This window comes from Danio aesculapii, chromosome 9, assembly GCF_903798145.1.
Source record: "Danio aesculapii chromosome 9, fDanAes4.1, whole genome shotgun sequence".
Lineage (NCBI taxonomy): Eukaryota > Metazoa > Chordata > Actinopteri > Cypriniformes > Danionidae > Danio > Danio aesculapii.
In genome coordinates, this window is record NC_079443.1 from 23,139,923 (window position 1) to 23,161,160 (window position 21,238).

The window sequence follows — 21,238 nt, forward strand, 5'->3', positions numbered from 1 at the left end:
TCAAATAGCAGGTGGATCGTTATGTCATTCATCACAAAACAAATAGCACGCCGAGACTCAGGTTTGAGGAAGGAAGGGATTGGAGATATGAACAAGAAATCTGCTCCTGGAAGTGCTCTTAATTCATCTGATTAGTCTAGATGTCAGTGTCGTGAAGGATTTAAGTCGCTCGCTTGCAGATGTAACAGATTTTCTGTCTCTTTTTTCCCCCCAGGGAGAAAGACAGAATGCTAATTCATTTCATTATCTTGCCCCCAGGCCTGAAGCGCCACTATGAAATATGTTAATTCGATTGGCAGATTTCAAATGCTGGAGAGAGGAAGGGCACAGCGCATCAGATGGCTCTTCTAATGGCCTGTTCGGATACTGCACATGCTGCTGGCGGTTTGGTTTAACTTTGGAGCACATCATTAGAAAAAGCAAACCGCTCGCTTTAAATATTGCAAATCGAGGTGCGTGCTTGTGTGTGTTTTAGGCCCCGGAGTGTCTGAAGGTCTAAAAAAAACAGCAATTATAGTAAAGGCCAAGAAGTCATGTCTCCGTTGGAATACAGGGCACATGTTTCAGTGTTGTTATGTTTAAACATTCATGTTTTAATGGGAAGAGTTGGCTGAGGTGACCAGGCAATATCAAAAAGACCTACAGTTTGTATAAACTACACACATTTTTTCAATTTTAAAACACAAGGCACCTTGTTATGCATTGGAAATATGCAAGCTTTATCAAAATTGTTACAAAAAGAAAAGCATCCTGCAGTTTCAACAGAAACAAGTCAGTTGTGGTTACCAGATTCAAGCAAAATTGTAGTAAAACTCCTTTTTTTGTACAAATCCAACATCATTTTTCAACCGAATAAGTAATGCCATGCTGCTACACTATTAATTCAGTTTTGTAAATGTAGCATTTTATGACAACCGCCATCATAACACAGAGAAAAATCATATAATAAATCAAAGTTCATCACAAGCAACTTGTTCTCCACAAGCTGAGGTGAATGGTAATATAAAGGTGCATATAAAACTCAACAATAGCAACACACAAGACTAAACTAGTGCAACAAACATAAACAAAAAGACAACACTGCAACAAACAGGCGCAAGTATATCAGGATTTTCTCATATAGTCAGGAAATTGCTCTATTTATCAGTTCAATCTTCCAGCAGATCTCTGCTTAAAGCCTGATTTATACTTTTGCCTGATGCCGCATCGCAGACCTCCGCTGACTGCGCGTGCACCCTCAAGAAACAGTTTGCCGTTGTGATATTCTTTAAAACTACAGGGGGTGGTCAGATTTTTTTTAATTTAAATATCTCGGACAGTTTTACCAATTTAAGTGAAATATCAATGACAAGAGAATATGGGTTGCTCTACAAATTTATATTTTTATTATGTCAAGTTTAAGAGCAAAAAAAAGTACACTGGTTAGTTTGTGTCCTCTACTAATATGCTAAAAAGGCAATAATGGTCCAACATTCCTGATCATTATTACCAATAAAGCCAGGGAAAATAGGCATACGTATATTGTAAGCTGATAGCTTCAAATATTCTTTTCCCGTTATCAAAGAATAATAAATAATTTGTGACTTCATTTTAGTTTTGTAAATATTAAATTGATTAAATTCAGAATTGTAAAATACGCATCAGTTTAAAACCTATAAATGGTGGAAAAAGATATTTCTGTATTTGTGTTTTAAAACAACATGGGTCTCCACCTTTGCCATGGCCTTTCTTTTTGGTTTTAACAAACTTATCCCTCAGGATTTTCCAACCTTTTACAAAAACTGTCTTTACTCACTACTGTTGCAAATTCTAGCCAAGAATTATTGGTCATCGGATGATCTCTATGATCGTGCATGGGCGGATTATCAAGATGTCTGTACAGTCGTACTTGTTTCAGACAAAATATCTTCAAAGTGTTTCATTTTCAACTCAAACTAAACGCCGCGCCGCACAAACCGTTCACTCGAGTTTCAAAAAAAAATCATGCAGTCCACCAGCCGAAAACTTGTTGCGTACATCTAAGTGAACCTCCCCAAATACATCGATGACGTCACATTTGCCGCGTGCACTTAAGTAACTAGCAGACGCGTTGAGTATAAACCAGGCTTAAGTGTGTGAGATGTTCCTGCCACTCTTTTGAAGTTCTTCACAAGTTCTCAGCTGATAAATATACCATTGAATGTACACCGATATAACAAGCCATAGATTACTGCTGCTTTTTCAGCTAGCTACCAGCATAATACTTTGAACTTTTACTTAAAGTTATATATATATATATATAAATTTTACAGAATGTGTCTGTAAAGTTTCAGCTCAAAACAACCATCAGATTTGTTATAGCTGTCTAAAGTGTCTGTATTATAGCCGGTAAAACTTGGTTGCTGTTTTTTTGTACTGGGCCTTTAAGGCTAGTCCTTTTTTGTGAGTTGCAACCATGAGTCACACACAATGTCGTTGCAAAGTTCATGTGCACACACAGCGAGGACACACACACACACACACACACCCACACACACACACACACAGCGCAGACATATACCAATAGCGCAGACACCCACACACACACACACCCACACAGAGAGAGAGAGAGAGAGAGAAAGAGAGAGAGAAAGAGAGAGAGAGAGAGAGAGAGAGAGAGAGACAGCATGCGCGTTTAGCTTCGCACTCTGTTTGCACGCATATGTGACAGGATACAGGTTTATCCTCACTGCTGTATGGATATCTGTTATGTTAATATACAAAATAAGCCTGATTTAACGTCCACAAAGCGGGATTGAACCATCTTCCTTTATAATTGTTCTGACACGCAGCTGTGCTGATGAAGTAAAGCTAAGCTAAATCGCTGTAATTCATTACACACGTGCACTGTTTTAAAACATTTTAAACATGTAAAACTTACTCTTGATCAAACTTGACGATCATTGATGGTCCTAGCGAACTGAACAGACCTTTTATTCCCGGCTGCTTTGCGCACATCTGGTCTTGTTGATATGATTATACACGTGACTACCGGGACATGTTAATACGCACAGCTGTCAATCAATTCGGTGGGTGGGGGGACCGCACTCCTACGTAAAGTTGCGGTCGATCTGAAAACTGCGAAATTGGTCCACCCTTTTTATGTTGTTAAATTTGAAAAAAAAAGGACTGGGTGTGTTTATTTCACCCCAATATGACACTATATCTACACGCGTCTATGCAAACAGCTTGAAAAGTAGATTTTTCACCATAGGTGCCCTTTAAAACAAATGACTAATATAGGCTACAATTAAAACGAATATGAATTGTGACGTTATGGATATGAGTTAGATTTTAAGCATGCTTATGCCAACTGTCCCTAAGAGTCATTAGCTCAGTTATGTCATTTTAAATGCAAAGGTGACATTGTTTGACAGATCTTTACAACTTGACATAACCAAATGCATCCTAACTTGTCATAAATAAGTCATAAACATGAATGTCAAGTACATTATAATTGTGTATAGAATTTTATAACAGCATCATTAATATTTTTCTTGACATCAGCTACAGTGGTACAAATTGAATTTGTCATTAAAAAACCATTTAAAAAGTCACTAAATAATACTATCTGTATAAAAGTATTTGACAGTATTGACACTTTTACTGAGAAATGTTAAATGACAATAACGGCCTTATGAGAAACTTATGACAAGTTAAGTTGTAACTGTCGGACGCTGGACAACGGAGTTGAAGATCCACATGCAGTTTATTGAATAAAGAATGGTCAGGCTGGCAAGAGCCAAACACATGAGCAAATGGGTACATACAGTTAATTCAAAATTGTGGTCACAAACAGGCAAATGGTCAGTACAGAAAGAAAGGAATCAAAATGAGAGAACAAGGCAAAGGATCAAAACACGGCTAGGCTAGACAAGGGAAATGCTTTGTAATGTTCACAAATAGATAAAGATTCAGCACTGTTTATAATGCTGTTAATAAAGTCCAACTAATCAGTACATAATCCTACGGATGTGTGTGTGTGTAATAAATATGAAACAGGAACAGATGTGAGTATGTGGTGCATGACAGGATTTGTAGTTCTTATGGTGGCAGATTTGTAGTTCTCCAGTGATCTGTATGGACTAGATCGCTGGTGATTGTGACAGTTGTTATGTCTAGTTGTCATAACAAAGACACTGACCGTTTGGTTATGTTATCTTTGCAATTTAAATGATATAATTTAGGGAATTTTACTTATGCAGACTATAATTGTAATATTATTACAGTAAACTTTTGATGAAGAAATAGTATTTTATTGAGAATAGTAGTCATATCTATTTTCTCGATTCATATTCCAGTGAAATCTGACAACTCTGTCTGCCCAAAATAGCAGTAATAGCATAACAGACCTGTTCTTATATTATATAAACCAACACCAACGTGTTAATATTGCAAGTCAAGGTGAAAATCCGTTTTCCAGCCTTAAGATTAGATTAGATTCAACTTTATTGTCATTGCACATGTACAAGTACAAGGTAACGTAATGCAGTAAAAGTTAAAAGTTAAAGAAGCAAAACTAAGGTGCATAATGGTTGTGTAAAAAAAAAGTGGGAGTATCTTTAGTGCAAAAAGCTTGACTAACACCTTAAGTGGACTTTGGGGAAAACTAAAATGCTACAGGAGTTTATGAAGTGGCCATTTTAATGTTAACAGCAGGGCTATGGAGGAGGAGGAGGAGGCCTGTGGGGAGCACAACACAGTCTGCCAGAAGAGGAAAGAGTGACGGGACTAAATGAGATTACAGGAGGGGATCAATGAGGATTCCCCAGCCAACTTTTCCATTTTGCTTATAATATTCATCTGAATAAAAAAGGGAGCACACAGAACTTGCAGTTTTGAGAGGACGAGTTTCTGAAAATGCAGTTGAATCAAAAATTTACAGAAAATGCTGTAGATAAAGAGGGAAGAGGGGTGTAAAAAGCGCAGTGATGGTATTTTAGGAGGTTCATGCAGTGGATAGAGGGATGGAAATGTGCAAGCTAAACAAGAGTTAGAGGTTTTAAATATTAAGAGATTTTGCATATGCTTTTCACTATTCAGAAGCTTTAGTGTAATTGAACGTTTTTAAGAACATAGTGTTGGGTGTAATTAGTTACAAAGAAGCTAGTTACTGTTAAAGATACATACGAAACTTTGCCACTTTAAGATAGAAGATTAATTTAGGTAATTCAAATAGAGTTACTTATAAAGTATTTGCCTAAAATACTGCACATAAATTCAACAGTTGTGTATGAATAAAGTCAGAGAAGCAAAGTAAAAAAAGGTTTAGCTCTGACTTCATCTCCATTGCCATCTTTTTGTTTCGTGGATGACAGCAATGTTACTGTTACTAGTTTTGGGTTTTTCTCGTGCGCCATTACACTCCTTGTACCTCAACCACGGCGGTACCCTCTGAGGTTATATTACCGCATTTCTCTGCTTTCCTTTGCCCTTTCTGCTTTTCTCCCCTTCCATTATTAAATTTTACTAAGAGATAAGTTTACATTTTAATCAACGTGGGGAAGTACACTTTAAGTTAAGCGGCAAAAAGTTAAGCACCCACGCACTTTAGTTTACCGCTGGAAGTCCAGCATCTACAGTATGTAAAAAAAAGTTCAATTGTATTTTCTTATTTTATATGACTAATCCAAAATACCAAGGTAACCCTTTATTTTGATGGTCCATTTGAGTATTAGTAGACTGTCTGGTTATTATCTGATGATACTGCTCCTTCAACCGATATTTAAGTGACTATAATAAATTTTACAAATACATGTCAACTTACACTAACCCTAACCCCAACCTAACAGTCTATAACAGGACCATCAAAATAAAGTGTGACCAATACCAACATAGCTACTTTGTTTACAGCACTTTGTTCTATTGCCACTGCCTACACAGGGTTTTTGCAGGTTTCTTCAAACCAAATTTAAGACTTTTTAAGACCCTTTTAAGAGCATTATAATTCAAATTTTAAACTTATAAAGGGGCTAAACACTAAGGATTATTTTCTAATGGCCTGGTTACTTCTGTAAATAGGTTTTGTATTAATGGAAGATCATGTGAAAGGGATGTGTTGCTTGAGTTTTCTTTCACTGATTAGGGAATTTAATTTGGAGATTTTGCTGTAAAAAGTGTTAATGGCTGTGAATGGACCCTTTTCACCTTTCTGGGTTTCTCAGTAGCGGAAGTTGTCATAGTTGGTTAAATTTAGAGTGCAGTGAATGGGTCAATACAACAATTTTTTTTTTTTATAATCCCATTTGCCGAAATAATGACAGAAAAACTCTGCGATGGGGTTACTTTAAGAAAAATGAAAAAAAAAACTGTGTGAGACTGATGACGGCAGCCAGAAGAGTAAACAACATTAAATTTACTGTCCTGCCCCATAGACGCTGCATTAGAAACACCTTACACATGTGGTAATTATTTTTTTTTGTAATTTGATGCAAATATGTTATAATACATATGTAAATACATATAAATGTACATACGTTTTTTAAAAATCCAAATATTAAAAACTTTCAAGGATTTCGGATAATGATGACCGTTAAACGCGTCATAACAGTCTTGTGAAAAGGGTCCATTGAATTGCTATGCAATAAAAGACTTGAATATAAAAAATAAAAGTTTTAAAATGGATTTGGATAAATGTTTGTTTTTGAAATTTAAGGCATTTTAAGAATTTTTAACACCCTGCGGACACCCTGTGAAAGTGACTTTACATTTTCATTCAGTCTGTCTACTATTTTAGTTTGTGCAGGTGTTTTTTATATAGCATAATTTCACAAAGCTTAAGTCAAATCAGTTTTATATTAAATACATTAAATACAAATGCATTATATTTACAAATTAAACAATTTATTTAAGCTTTTTTTTACTTAACAATTTCTTTTTAAATCCTGAAAATTCTGGAAAAAATCCTGATTATTATGCCATTTGTTAACGTATCCTCTGAATTCTGCTGGCTAGCACAGTATTAAACGCCAGAGGAAATAAAAAAAAAACAGGATAACTTTCCGTCTATTTCAGTGTTTGTGCTCCTGCTGTAGCCTTTCTGCAATGAGAGGTTAACAGGATTTTGAGAATTTCATTTTCAGACAGACACAAAAAGGATGGATGAAAGTCAAATCGTTTCCTAAAGCCCCTCTATCCGTATGTTCTCCATTCTCAGACAGTGTTTCTCTGCCTGTCATCCACATACACACCTCTCCACTCGACGTCCCATCCACAAAACCTCCTCAAACTCCACTTACATTTTAACCAGCATCACAAAGCGTATACAGTTCAACTTAATGTTTAAGACAAAAGTGGTTTGGCAGGTCTGAATGCCCACCTACAGAACCAGAAAAAACTCTCATCACTGCTCCGGCACAACAGGAAAGCTGAGAGAAGCAATCTCCAAAGCCCAGATCATGTGGGCCTTCCCTGGGCTACTTTTCATTATTAATGCCCACGCTGCAATGAGATTATGACAAGGCGGTTTAGATGGCTGTCTGAGAGAAACGGTGAGAAGCACTGATTAGATCATACTGTGGTATAAAAGTGTTTAGTCTACAGAGAGAAGAGGGACGGCACTGCCATGCAACACCTCTATTAAAAACACCTTGCTACCAAGAAGGGGTGATGTACTGTAGCGCATAAAAAAATAAATAAATAAAAAAAAAAGTTTTTTTACATTTGTACATACACAAACATTTTTATAAATTAACAAGTAAGCAAATTAAGTAAAGAAACAGTGCATGGATGAAGATAACAAACTAACTAAATAAACAACTAACTAACTAATATATATATATATATATATATATATATATATATATATATATATATATATATATATATATATATATATATATACGCACACAGATGTGTATATACAGATGTGAATGACTAGTTTCAGTCCACATTGCTCATTATATATATATATATATATATATATATATATATATATATATATATATATATATATATACATTGCTCATATATATATATATATATATATATATATATACTAATATATATATATATATATATATATATATATTATATATAGTTTCTTCTGCCCATGGCTCTCAATGATGGTTGGCTATTTATCCGAAAAAGAATCAAACACAAGAGTCTAAAAACGCTTTTCTAAGAGGAACTACTTTCTTCCGCCATTCATTCACATCTGCAGCTGACGTCAGAACAGCAGAAACCGTTGCTACTTCACAAACATCACTTAGCACTAGTATTTGAATGATTCTGTAGCGTAATGTATAAAGTGAAGACAAAACAGGTGATTTTGCTCACATTATAAGATTTTAAGGCTGAACGACAAGAAATTCCATCAGTCTACAGAGATTTCTCCCAGTAGTTCCCTGTTGCAATCAGATCACAATAATTAACCCTGAAAAAGCCAAAACAATGCAAACACTACCAGATTACTGTTGTGTTTGCAATAAGGAAAAATGCAAATCACTTGAGGGCATTTCTTCTTTCTTTCTGTTTACTGAACTAGTCTGCAGTAACGAAAACACCAGACATATTAGAAACAAACAGATGACAAACCTAAAAGTAACTCAGGATTATACAAAGAGTGGACCAACACAAAACACATACATTCCCAATTAAATGGTATAGAAAGAGCTCGACTTCACTGTCACTTGTTTAATAATGATTTGATCAGCTGTAGTTTGAAATGACGCTGTTTTTCTCAACTAAAGGGTTATTATGCGGCCTCTGCCGCCATCTTGTGGATGGACAACGTCAACCGTTTTTGCTCTGCTCAATGACAGGCTAATGGCCTCCAACGCGCTGTCTTTCAGAAATGATAAATATTTTAAAATAGGCACTATCCTTATAAATAAACTGCATAGTTGCAACAGCAGCAATATTTGTCAAACTGTAGAGTGTCTTCTGCTTGCTGTATGTGGGCGAAGTGATACATAAGGGTGAAGGGTTAAAGAGGCTGTACGAGTGCTGTTATTTGAGAATATCGCACCGCTTTTAGCCAACCAGACAGAACTGTTTTATATACGGTGTATATATATGTAAGCTAAATTCACAAGTTGTCACTCACCCTTGCACTACTAATTTAAACAAACAAACACAAAATGATATACATATGTATCAATTTAGCTTAACTCTTGGCTCTTATTTTTTATGTTCAAATAATATTGCAACCTTGTGTAATATGATCACAATAAAATTAAAAATATTTGAAAATAATTCTACTTTTTACTTGTGATGCCAATTGCTGATGTCCTCATTTCTAAAATCACACAGAATGAGCTTTTTTCAGAAAGTTAAACTGTCAACAGTTTCTTGTAAGAGTTGAATTTAAAGGTAGGGTGGCGTTGGGGCAATACAAAATACAGTTTGTACAGTAGAAAAAAACTATGGAAACCTATGTAATGTAATGCCACTCAACTCTACCTCATACAATATCGAAAATAGCTTTTAGCTATACCTTTCTTTTTGTATTATTCTTTTTTTTGTTTTTTTTTTTTTTTTAAATCCTTAAATACCAGAACCATAAAATGAGGCAATATCTGTTTTAAATCCATTTTGTTTTCCTTCTCTTCTCTTCCTTCTCAACACTGTGCCTGTTTTACCATGGATTTTAGAGAATTAGCCCAAACTGGCCTGGATTGAGAGTATGCGCGTGAAGCTGGTCTTTGATGTCTCAAAGAAAGTATCTGTAATTAGCCAAGTTGGGTCAGGAGATATGGACACAGCAGATTCCAGCAAGAACACATCAGCATGTATATTCCCAGAAGCTCACACAGACTCCAGAGAACAGACGAAAAAAAGCAAGTCTGTAAAGAATTAAAATGAGCTCCAGGCCAGAAGATAACTTTTCGAACTTTATTTATTACAGCTAAAAGGAATCAAACGCTACAGCAAGGGAGGATATTCATTAACACAGTAAAACCACAGAACATAAGGAAATAAAACCTTCAACAATATAGTCTCAGTGCCTGTTGGGTGTTTCCCATTCATTACAACACAAAGCTCTTATTTGTGCCGCTAAAAATCATATTACACCATATTTCACCATTAATCCACCTTCATTTTTCTGCATCTGGCTTGCATGATCTATTGATCCAAACCTAACGACAAGCGCCCTGGTCCAAACAAAGTCCCAATCTGTCCCTCATTCATTCATGCTTTTCTCCTTTCATCCATCCACCAACTAGCATCCCATCCCACCTCTGCACATGAGGGTCAATGGCATCCCATCGGCCCTGACTTCATTCTGTGCCCCACTGACAGCCATGACGGGGAAGTCCACAGCCCATAAAACATAATAAACACGAATCTTTATTTTATGAGAACAATAACACCCTGGTCTGCCCGTGCCCGTCCCTCCCAGCCTGTCAATCCTAAACAAAGAGCCCCAGTAACCATCAATCCATGTGGCCAGAGGGGCTGCTCCATTGTGTAGCCTAATTACACAGCACTTTGGAGCAGTTGGAGGCCTTGGGGTGGAGTGTGTCAGCACGTGTGTGTGTGTGGGGGGGAACGTATAGAGAGAATCATGGGGTGAGCATATGGCCACTCTCTAACCCAGGTGCAGGGGAGGAGAAAAGGCTAATACATCCTGCTGGAGGCGAATTCCACCAGCACTGAGGAAATGATGGAGAAAGTTTAAGGATGTGAACAACTAGCGGCAATTACCAGCCATTCTGAACAGCTTTTATGATATGGTGAGCATCTGTCTGCAGCCGGGTCTTAAACTGACAAATGACTGTCAAAAAAAAAAAAAAAAAAGATGTCTAGACTGATGTATCACCATTCACTTAGCAGGAAAAAGTTGCATGGACTCAATAATTGATTATAAGAAACTGAACTCAGAAGAGCTCTAGTTCTAGACTGTATGAATAAAGGTTGGACGTGGGTGTTATTTTTATTATCCATATTACATTTCTAACTTCTGAAATCTGAGATAAAACTTAGCTTTTTTTGCAAGTCCATGAAAACAGTATTTGCACAAATTACAGTGCATCCGTAAAGTATTCATAGCGATACACTTTTTCCGCATTTTTTGTTACAGCCTTATTCCAAAATTACATTTATTTATTTCCTCAACATTCTACACACAATACCCCATAATGACAATGTGAAAAAAGAGTTTTTGAAATTGTTGCAAATTTCATACAAAAAAAAAAAGCTGAAAAATCACATGTACATAAGTATTCACAGCCTTAGCCATGAAGCTCTAAATTGAGCTCAGGTACATTCAGTTTCCACTGATCATTCTTGAGATGTTTCATCAGCTTCACCTGTGGTAAATTCAGTTGATTGGACATGATTTAAAAAGGCCTGTCTATATAAGGTCCCAGGGTTGACAGTGCATGTCAAAGCACAAACCAAGCGTGAAGACAAAGGAATTGTCTGTAGACCTCCGAGACAGAATTGTCTTGAGGCACAAGGCTGGGGAAGGTTCCAGAAAAATGTCTGCTGCTCTGATAGTTCCAATGCACATAGTGACCTCCATCATCCGTGGGTGCAAGATGTTTGGAACCAACAGGACTCTTCCTAGAGCTGGCCAGCTATCTAAGCTGAGTGATCGGGGGAGAAGGGAGTCAGGGAGGTGATCAATAACCCGATGGTCATTCTGTCTGGGTATTGTGTATAGAGTTTTGAAGAAATAAATGAATTTAATCTATTTTGGAATAAGACTGTAACATAAAAAATGTGGAAAATGTGAAGCCCTATAAATACTTTCCGGATGCACTGTATATAAAAATCAGATCAGAAAAAAGGAATGCTAAAAACAATGTGCACTAAAAATATCCTGTCTACATTACACTTACATTACCAAGACAACGAGTGACTTTTCATTTTCATTTGTGCTCAATTCTCTCCGTACATGGCTTGTTTTCATGTCCTTTTACACTTGAACAAATAAATGGATGCTTAGGTCTATTTAACCATTATATTATCCATGATGTAAATAATTTAATTGACGATTCTTAATTAAGTGAATATTTTTAGTCCTATGCCTTACTCAGAATATAAAAATACATTTAAATAAATTTAGATAATTCATTTTAATCATTACTTTCAAAATATGAAGAGACTTTGAACCAGCACAACAAAAAATGTTTCTGAAGACAATCACTGCACCTAATGCTAAACTTGTTTTACAGAATTCTGACTCTCAGAAATTAAGACCATTTCACACTGCTGACTATTTTATTGACTTTATTATTGAAAAACAATCTTATAATACCTCAAATTACCTCATAATTCTTATTTTAATTATCACAGAAATACTATTTCATCTGTTTGAGTAGCATAAAATCAAAATGTCAGTTTACTAATGTAACATATTTTAACCTAACATCACATTCACACCATCTTTTTGTTCATTCTGCCAGTTTATTATGGTTACAGTTTTCTTTAAATATCTGGAATTACGTCATTGTGTTATTGGCATGGGAGTCTTAATGTGGTGGGTGGGGAGACATGGAGATCTCAGTTTTATAAATGTGTTAAACTGTGACCTTGTGAGATCTTCTGGCACTAGTAGTCACGTACATGTCAGAGAAAAAGACATGACAGAAAAACAGGAATCGGTCCAAATTAAACAATTACATCCCTATACATAATTCAACTCCAATTCACAGATAAATGTAGTACATCATCATAAAAACTCGTTGAAAAACCACTGAGTTGAGAATGTATTACTACACATTTCCATTAACTCTCAGTGAGGGCTTCATTCACACAGTCAGTGACTAGGTTTGATGAGCATATTTTTCTGATGACCGGTCCAACTTTCAGATTGTCCAGTTCCTACAAAAGCTTATAGAAGCAGCTTGAATACTGTCTGCATGGCTAAATAATCAGTACAACAAATTTTAAAAGTCAATATATAACAATCAATAAAGTAATAGCTAGTAAATATCAGCAGTAATGACTGTGACTGTACGCAGGGGTGTCTCTGAACTCTTTTTTAACTTTTTAACTTCTTGCACCATCGAGCAGTCCAACTGGGAAATATCACTGATAAATTATTGTCTGACAGTGGAGATTACCTTTTACCGACATAGAGATATTTTTCTCAATGTCTTCTTGCAATCACATAGTATTCATTCATTCATTCATTCATTCATTTATTCATTCATTTTCTTTTATGCCTTTAGTCCCTTTAATAATCTGGGGTCACCACAGCAGAATGAACTGAAAACTTATGCAGCATATGTTTTATGCAGCGGATGCCCCTCCAGCTGCAATCCATCACTGAGAAACATCCATACACTCCCATTCACACACATACACTATGGACAATTTTGCCTATAATTCATCTGTACCACATGTCTTTAGACTTGTGGGGAGAAACTGGAGTACCTGGAGAAAACCCACGCTAACATGGGAAGAACATGCAAACTCCACACAGAAATGCCAACTGACCCAGCCGAGGCTTGAACTAGTGACCTTCTTGCTGTGAGGCAATCATGCTAACATAATATGTTTTATAAAATTCAGAACTAGCAATGCTGTATTTGCAAATTAATTCCTCTTTTAAAACTGTTTGCAGGTCTATTTCATTCATTTGGATATTTCTACTTATGCACTGAACCATATGTAGTAAATTGCAGTAGACACTGAAATGGTAAAATACTTAGAGGGATAGTTCATTCAAAATTTTTTATTTACTCACCATTTACTGACCTTCAAGTGGTTCCAAACTCATTTCTTTATTTTGGAAGAAGTAAAAAATAAAAACTGGTTTCCAGAAGAAAGAAAGTCAAACAGGTTTCAAACAGTTAAAGGGTGAGTAAATGAAGACAGGATTTTCAGTTTTGGGTAAACTATGCCTTTAGGACATAAAACTGGAATAATAATAAATGAGAGAGATACTCAGAGATATATGCCCAAATATCGACGAATGGTAACTCCGGAGTTACCAAAATAAATATTATTTACAGTTTAGCAACTTTAACCAGAATATTTTGAGCACTTTATTATTTAAAAAAAATTCTTAAATTGACTAAACAAAATGTATAAAATATTAAAATATATATAATTACATGCATACATAGAGTCACAAAAACTCAGTTGGGGACTTGTGGAGCTTCGCATCGATGGATTTGCTCTTCAGCGTTTGGACTTTCAGCAGCAAAAATTGAACCACAATGAATTGAACTAAACTGAAAATCAACTCTGAAAACTGGACTGACACTGTTTCAATTTACTAGAACTTCCATGGTAAGCTGCTTTGACACAATCTACATTGTAAAAGCTTTAAAAAAATAAAAGATAAAGATGACAATTACAACACACTAACCGTTCATTGCTGCTGCATTTACATATTCTTTCACTGGTTTTAAGTCGTGTGAACTGGTTGCTTTGTTAAAGAATGAAGTTGTCACTTTTCTTCATAACCAAATTCTGTATTGAGCACTGTAAAACAAGACTGACTGATGTGATCTGCCACTGTGTGAACAGTCAAAGAGCATATCAGTCATCCTGGAAGGAAAAAATTACACTGAGCATATGTTCAACACCTGTGAGTTAAAAAATGACTGGAAGTCCATGCTGTTTTTTGGTTGCTCATGCTGTGTTATGATTATACGGTTCAACCAGGCCTCTAAAAGGTCAGTTTGGAACAGACCAGTGTAGAACCATTCAAAAGCAGTAAACAGAGAAAGAACAGTGCTAGGATGAATTGAATGTGTTCTAGAGCAGTGTTTCTCAACCATGTTCCTGGAGGACCACCAGCTCTGCACATTTTCCATGTCTCCTTATTCATACACATCTGATTCCGATCATCAGCTTATTAGCAGAGACTGAAAGACCTGAAATGGGTGAGACAGACTAAAGAGACATCCAAAACATGCAGTGTTGGTGGTCCTCCAGGAATGTGGTTGAGAAACACTGCTCTTGAGGAAAGAACATACCTGGCTAGGTGGTAGTACAGAACGGAGAACCACCAACTGGATCATTCCTCTCAGGTTCCCCTCCATGGACATTGATCTCCGCAGAGTCTCCATGGCCTCATGGTTGGACTTCCCCAAGAGTGGCTCACCATTAACAGCAATCAGCTGGTCATTGATACGTAGACGTCCATCCTAAGAGGGAAAAAAGACATAATTTTTAAGTGGTGTCAAAAAACCATTGCCGGTGATTTGAGTTTGATGTCCACAATGGTAAATCAAACCACCAATTTAGATTTATCTACCATCTAACGTCACCACCAAATGTTTACATTTGGAAAGAATTCATTAATTTAGACTGATTTGGGATTATTCTGGGCGAGAATCATGCATAAAATATAATAAAAAAATAAAAGCAAAGATAAATACAATTAAACAAAGAAAAAAAAGGATACATTTACAGTGCTTTATGGTTTTCTGGGGAGCCAAACAGTATTCAGGCACAGAAAATAAATCATATGTAAAAACACACTGTATAATCTACATTGTAAATCCATTCATTTATTTTTTTGCATCTGCTTTTTTGCGGGGCAGGGTCGTGGGGGCAGCAGTCTTAAGATAGAACCCCAGACTTCCCTCTCCCCAGACACTTCCTCCAGCTTCTCCAGGGGACCCCGAGGTGTTCCCAGGCCAGCTGAGAGGCATAGTCCCTCCAGCGTGTCCATGGTCTTCCCCGAGGTCTCCGCCCAGTGGGACATGCCTAGGGGAACACCTCCCTAGATAGGTGTACAGGAGGCATCAGAAACAGAAGCCTGAGCCACCTCAGCTGACTTCTCTCGATGTGGAGGAGCAGCAGCTCTACTCCCGAGTGACAGAGCTCCTCACCCTATCTATAAGGGTGCACCATGCCACCCTGCGAAGGAAACTCATTTCGGCTGCTTGTATCCGAAATCTTGATCATGACCCAAAACTCATGACCATAGATGAGAGTAGAGACATAGACTGACCGGTAAATCAAGAGCTTTGTCTTTCGGCTCAGCTCCCTCTACCACAACGGACCGGTATATCAACTCCTCCATGAACCGCCACCTTATCGTGGTGGAGGGGTTTGAGTGCCTGAGTGATCCTAAGCGCTATGTTGTTAGGGGCTAATGCCCCTGGTAGAGTCTACCAAAGCAAAAAGGTTTTAGGTGACAGGTCAGACTAAGTGCGGTTCAAAAACACCTTATGAGCTTAATTACATCGCACCCAGGGCCACACCCTGGAGCCAGGCCTGGGGTTGGGGCTCATATGCGAGTGCCTGGTGGCCGGGCTCAGCCAGAAGTGACATGGGACCATCCTCCTGCAAGCCCACCATCTGCAGAGGGAGCTGTAAGGGGATTTACTGTAACAGATTTTTATGTGCCTGATGTTTAATAGATTCTGAGAGAGAGAGAGAGAGAGAGAGAGAGAGAGAGAGAAATTCTCAGACTCACATGAGGGTTAATGCAAGAACGTGCAAAATGCCTCAGATACACAGACAAAAATTGCTGATCGTTCAAGAACAGTACAAACTAAAGATGATGAAGTACATTGAAAACAATGCTTCATAACAAGTAAACTGATTTTTTTAGCTGTGACCATCGACACTGAAGACTTTAAGCCAGGGGTGCCCAAACTTTTTCTTATGGAGGGCCAAAATCTAAGCTTGATTGAGAGCTGTGGGCCAAAGGTAAATATAGCAAGCTGTATTACATTAAAGTTGTAATTTCCTGATTTATTTCATAATATTTATAAATAAATAGAAAAGATTACTTCAGCTGTTTTTACAAATGCATTCAATTATTTTTTTTGAAAATCTGATTCATTTACACGATTAATTGAAACATTCAGCTTTTTTGTAGGTCAACAATAAAACAAACAAACAAATAAAGGATTACATTAAAATAGAACTGATAATTTCTGCTAAAGGCATTCCGCAACCCATGCTAATAATTTCCCTCTGGCGGGCCAAATCAAAGGATCCAAAGGGTCAACTTTGGCCCAGGGGCCCTAGTTTGGGCATCCTTGCTTTAAGTGCTTCTGTTATGCCATTTTAAAGGTTTCTAATTTCTTAAATAATTACTTTGATTATTCATTCTTTCTACACTCCTTTCTGAAAGTCTGCTCTGATTGGTCAGATGGCCAAGTCTGTTGTGATTGGTTTATCGCATTCAGTGTGTATCGGAAAGGAAATGCTCATAACCATTTCTGAAATTTAGCTGCAGAAAGTTCTCCAATCCTTAACAGTTGTACAAATAGTGGGACAGTTGTTGATTTGACCATTTTAAGCCCAACTATGATGAAATATTGAACTAATTGTTCAACTTGAACCTCCTACTCAGATGAACACTGGGACTACTAGAATTTATTACCACTTGAATTTATAGCTACTACACTGTAAAAAAAAGGCAACAAAATTCTCTGAATAAAATTTTCAAGTAAACCGAACTAAAATATTTTTATTTGAAATGTTCACAAATAATTCTTAGTTTGTTCACCAAATATGGTGCTTCAATGTTAAAAACTTTTTGTTGAACTAACACTAAGTTATATATATAGTATGTGTGATGTGCTACCAAGCTAACTGCCCAATCTATTTCACCAGTATAATGTTGTGAGAGAGTAGGAAAGAGCGGTTGTAAGCATAAAACAAAGTCACATGGGATTTTTAACAACACTGAATACAAGATGAAATAATTATTTTTGAATGAACCATCCTCAAAGCACAAATTTACTGTCAAAGTAATTGTAATCCCTTGTTTGAATTTAAAAGATGTTATATGTTTGTAAATACCCTTTGTAAACTTTCTTTTTACATGTGTGTGATAGGTTCGCTTGTTATTTTAGGTTGATTCAACTATTTTTTTACAGTGTAGCAGTCATTCTGATGTCTATGGACGTCATACTATCTGTCTTACTGACACATGTCATACTGATATTAAAACTAAGCTTTGAATATCTGCTGTCATATTTTATGAGGTCATTACCTTAAAAATACAATATTTTTGATAACAGCCTATAAATGTGTAGTTAGGCTACTAGACCCTGGGCAAAGCTCTACCCCTTACTTTCATTTTTACTTTTACAAGCAAGAGAGCAAGGTTTTTTTACGGCACTGAAAAGATATGTTTTTTTTTTCTATCAGAAAGTTTTATTAGCAGGAATTTGGTTGACAACAGAGACACACATTTTCAAAGTCACAAGTAAAAATAGCAATAAATGCACTGAAATGCATGCAGCCATTTTGATCACTAAAATAATTACAGTAAAAAAAAACTCATAGCTCTACATATTTACTTATGTGGTCTATTAAGAAATGCTGCACCTGTGTAATTCCAACACAATCTCACGGTAATTCGTAACTTTTTGATTTTGTGGCTAATTCGTATGAATTCGTACAATCTAATTCGTACAATTTAGTACGATTTGCTCATCCCCCAATGACGGTTGAGTTTAGGGGTGGGGTTAGGTGCCACGCCTCCTTTTTAAAAATCGCACAATTTTGTACGACGAATGAATTAGCCACTAAACTGAAAAAATGTAAAACACTTACATTTTCTCAGGCTGGTAATTCCTTGACATCCTTATTAAAGACAGCGTGTGGCAAACATGTGAAAACGGACCACAAAATCAGTCATAAGGGTCAATTTTTTGAAATTCACACATCAAAGCTAAATAAATAAGTTTCCCATTAGTTATAATATCTGGATTAGATACAACAATCTGAAAATCTGGAATTGTAGGGCACATTACTAATAAAAAAAGGTTTGATATATTTACAGTAGGAAATTTAGAATGAATGAATGAATCAATAAATTAATCAATGAATCAATCAATGTATCAATGAATATTTTGAATAGTTTGTGTGATTCTTGTTAACTGTTAATAGTTTTTTGTTTGTTGTCTGTTAGACCCATGTGACATGTATACAGCCTAATCTTGGCCAGGATGCTCTTGTAAAAGAGATTTTTATCTTTGCTGATAAAATAAAGATAAAAATAATAATAACAACAACAACAACAACAACAACAACAATAATAATAACTACATTAATAAGCTTATCATTTAGTTAATGGTTTGTTAATAGCATGAATTGTACATTCATTTAAAGTGGCAAAATGTCTATTAAACAGCATCACATGTAGTTCTGTGCAGGCTGTAACAGATTTATTTTTTTTAAGTTTGCTTAAGGGAGTGCTGTAAATAAAAACATGAATCCAATGGCCAATTATATTAGTCACCATTGAAAACACCATACTGTAAGTTTGTTGACAGTGTGCACTCTGCTAATGAATTTTGCACCCTTGCAAGAAGGTGCAGATATATTTTGCAGCTCCACTGATTAGAAAAGGAACTTGTTGTCAAAGTGCATAAGCTGTTCTAGAACAAATGTTTTGTCTCAACAAAATAACTGCTTCACAACATGATGTCGAATACACAAACCATATACCTGGCATCCACACTACTCTGGCATCTTCGACCCACGAAACGAAGCATTTTGAAAATGCTAAAGATGCTGTTTAAGTTTGGAAATGCTGGTAGTGTGTTTCAGTATAGATGAACAAAAACGCAAACTTTTGAAATGGAGTACTGCATATAATTTACTTATTTGTCAAGTCACTCTCATTACACAAGACCGCAAGTACTGATGCTCTCTAAATATGTGCATGCCCAGTGAGTGTGTGCGAAAGATCATTTGAAACTGAAACCCAATAAAAACGACAGTCTGGACGAGGTGAGTTTTCATTCAAAAACTCAATTTTAACATGAAACTGCACTAGTGTAAACAACACAACGCATTTGAGGTGGGTTAAAATACATGTTGTTCTTGGGCAGCCAATGAAAAGGATAGGCTATTGCAAATGTGTGTTTGAAGAGACTGATTGTATTTGTCTTTTAAAAAGCAAAACATACAGTTTTCGGATTTGTCTTCCTTTCCCATTTATATGATCCCGTGAAACGTTGCATTAAATAAATGAATAATAAATACACAATATAATCGTATAATTACACTCAACTAATTTCATATATAGGATATATCATGATTTAAAAACTCTAGACTATACAGTAGCTCTATTTTGAAATCTTGACAGTATGTGCCATCATAATGTTTTTCTATGGGTAAAATGGATGATATTTTTACTTACTGAACCTGACTGTCGTGCCCTGTGGAGGTAGCAAAGTACCACATGGTTAATCACAGTTTACCAGAATAACACCCACCCACAAGCTCTGGCAATGTGCACTTTGTGCCCTTGCTCACTGTAAATGAAGAAGATGGGCTTTCATTACTGAGGCTTTTTAGTGAAAAGATGTCCTGTCCTCGTGACATCATGAGTCACCAAGAATTAGAGAGCCTTATTAGAGCCGTGATCTAATTCTCAACTTGATTCTTGCGAAATCACAAAATCTGTCTGCAGTTTTAAAATGAGTATCTGTCTCACATTCTTTTTGCCACTTACATTATAATAATTTAATAAAAGCTGTGTTGTAGGGATATACCTTGGCTCAGGGTTTGCGCTAAAGCTCTAATGATAAGCGTAATAGTCCGTGTGAATTGTACAATATTGGGAATTTTATTTCAGTATGTTAATGTACTTCCACTTCCAATGTATTTCTTTTTGCGCATCATTCCCTCATAGCAAACTAATGGTAAGCATGGTTAAGAATATTGTATTGCTAAAGCCATCAAACCATCAAACACAACTCCAAACACAGAAGACAATGACTAGACTTCAATTGTTCACTTAAAAAACAGCAATGTGTACTAGCAAAATAAACATTTTGATTTCACACATACTTTAAACTTCAGTTAATTTATCCTGAATCACTTCACATACAGATGTCGCACAATTATTCAGCATAAACCAGCAATAAATACAGTTTTCTTCAAGAAATGGAAAGATAGTTTATATTTGCTTAGCTTTTATACGCAGATCTTTAGTGTTATAGAAGTTGTGTGCAAAACTGTAACATTCAATTCAGTACCTGCAGGCACCAAATATTAATTTAAAAATTAAACTCCTCATTTGGTCAGCTTGTATTCTGAAAAGAGATTTTTTGTGTCTATTAAGCCTATGGTGAGAGTGACGCTGTGGTGGGAATATAAAGCAGCCCTGTTTAAAATCCATGTGAACTGTGCTCATGTTCTAACAATAGTTGATGGCTATTTTGAGAAACAGTGCAGATGAAACTAATGGTGGTGAATAAAGAGCAGGAAATAGGGTATTGATTCAGATCGTACTGGTTTTTGTCTCAGGCTATAGGCAATTCATATGGCTTAAGTGTTTGAGGAATACTGGTCAACAAGTCAGAAATGACCATGTTGGGCTTACATGAAAACT

The 21,238-nt window shown here is 36.2% G+C and overlaps 1 protein-coding gene across 1 annotated transcript in view; it reads right to left on the reverse strand.

The window, feature by feature from the left end:
* Nucleotides 1–21,238, reverse strand: part of pard3bb (par-3 family cell polarity regulator beta b) — a 641,621-nt gene that overhangs the window by 366,821 nt on the left and 253,562 nt on the right. The window contains exon 13 of the mRNA XM_056465228.1: nt 14,898–15,068. Coding sequence (XP_056321203.1) covers nt 14,898–15,068 — 171 coding nt within the window. The remainder of the gene's footprint in view (nt 1–14,897; nt 15,069–21,238) is intronic.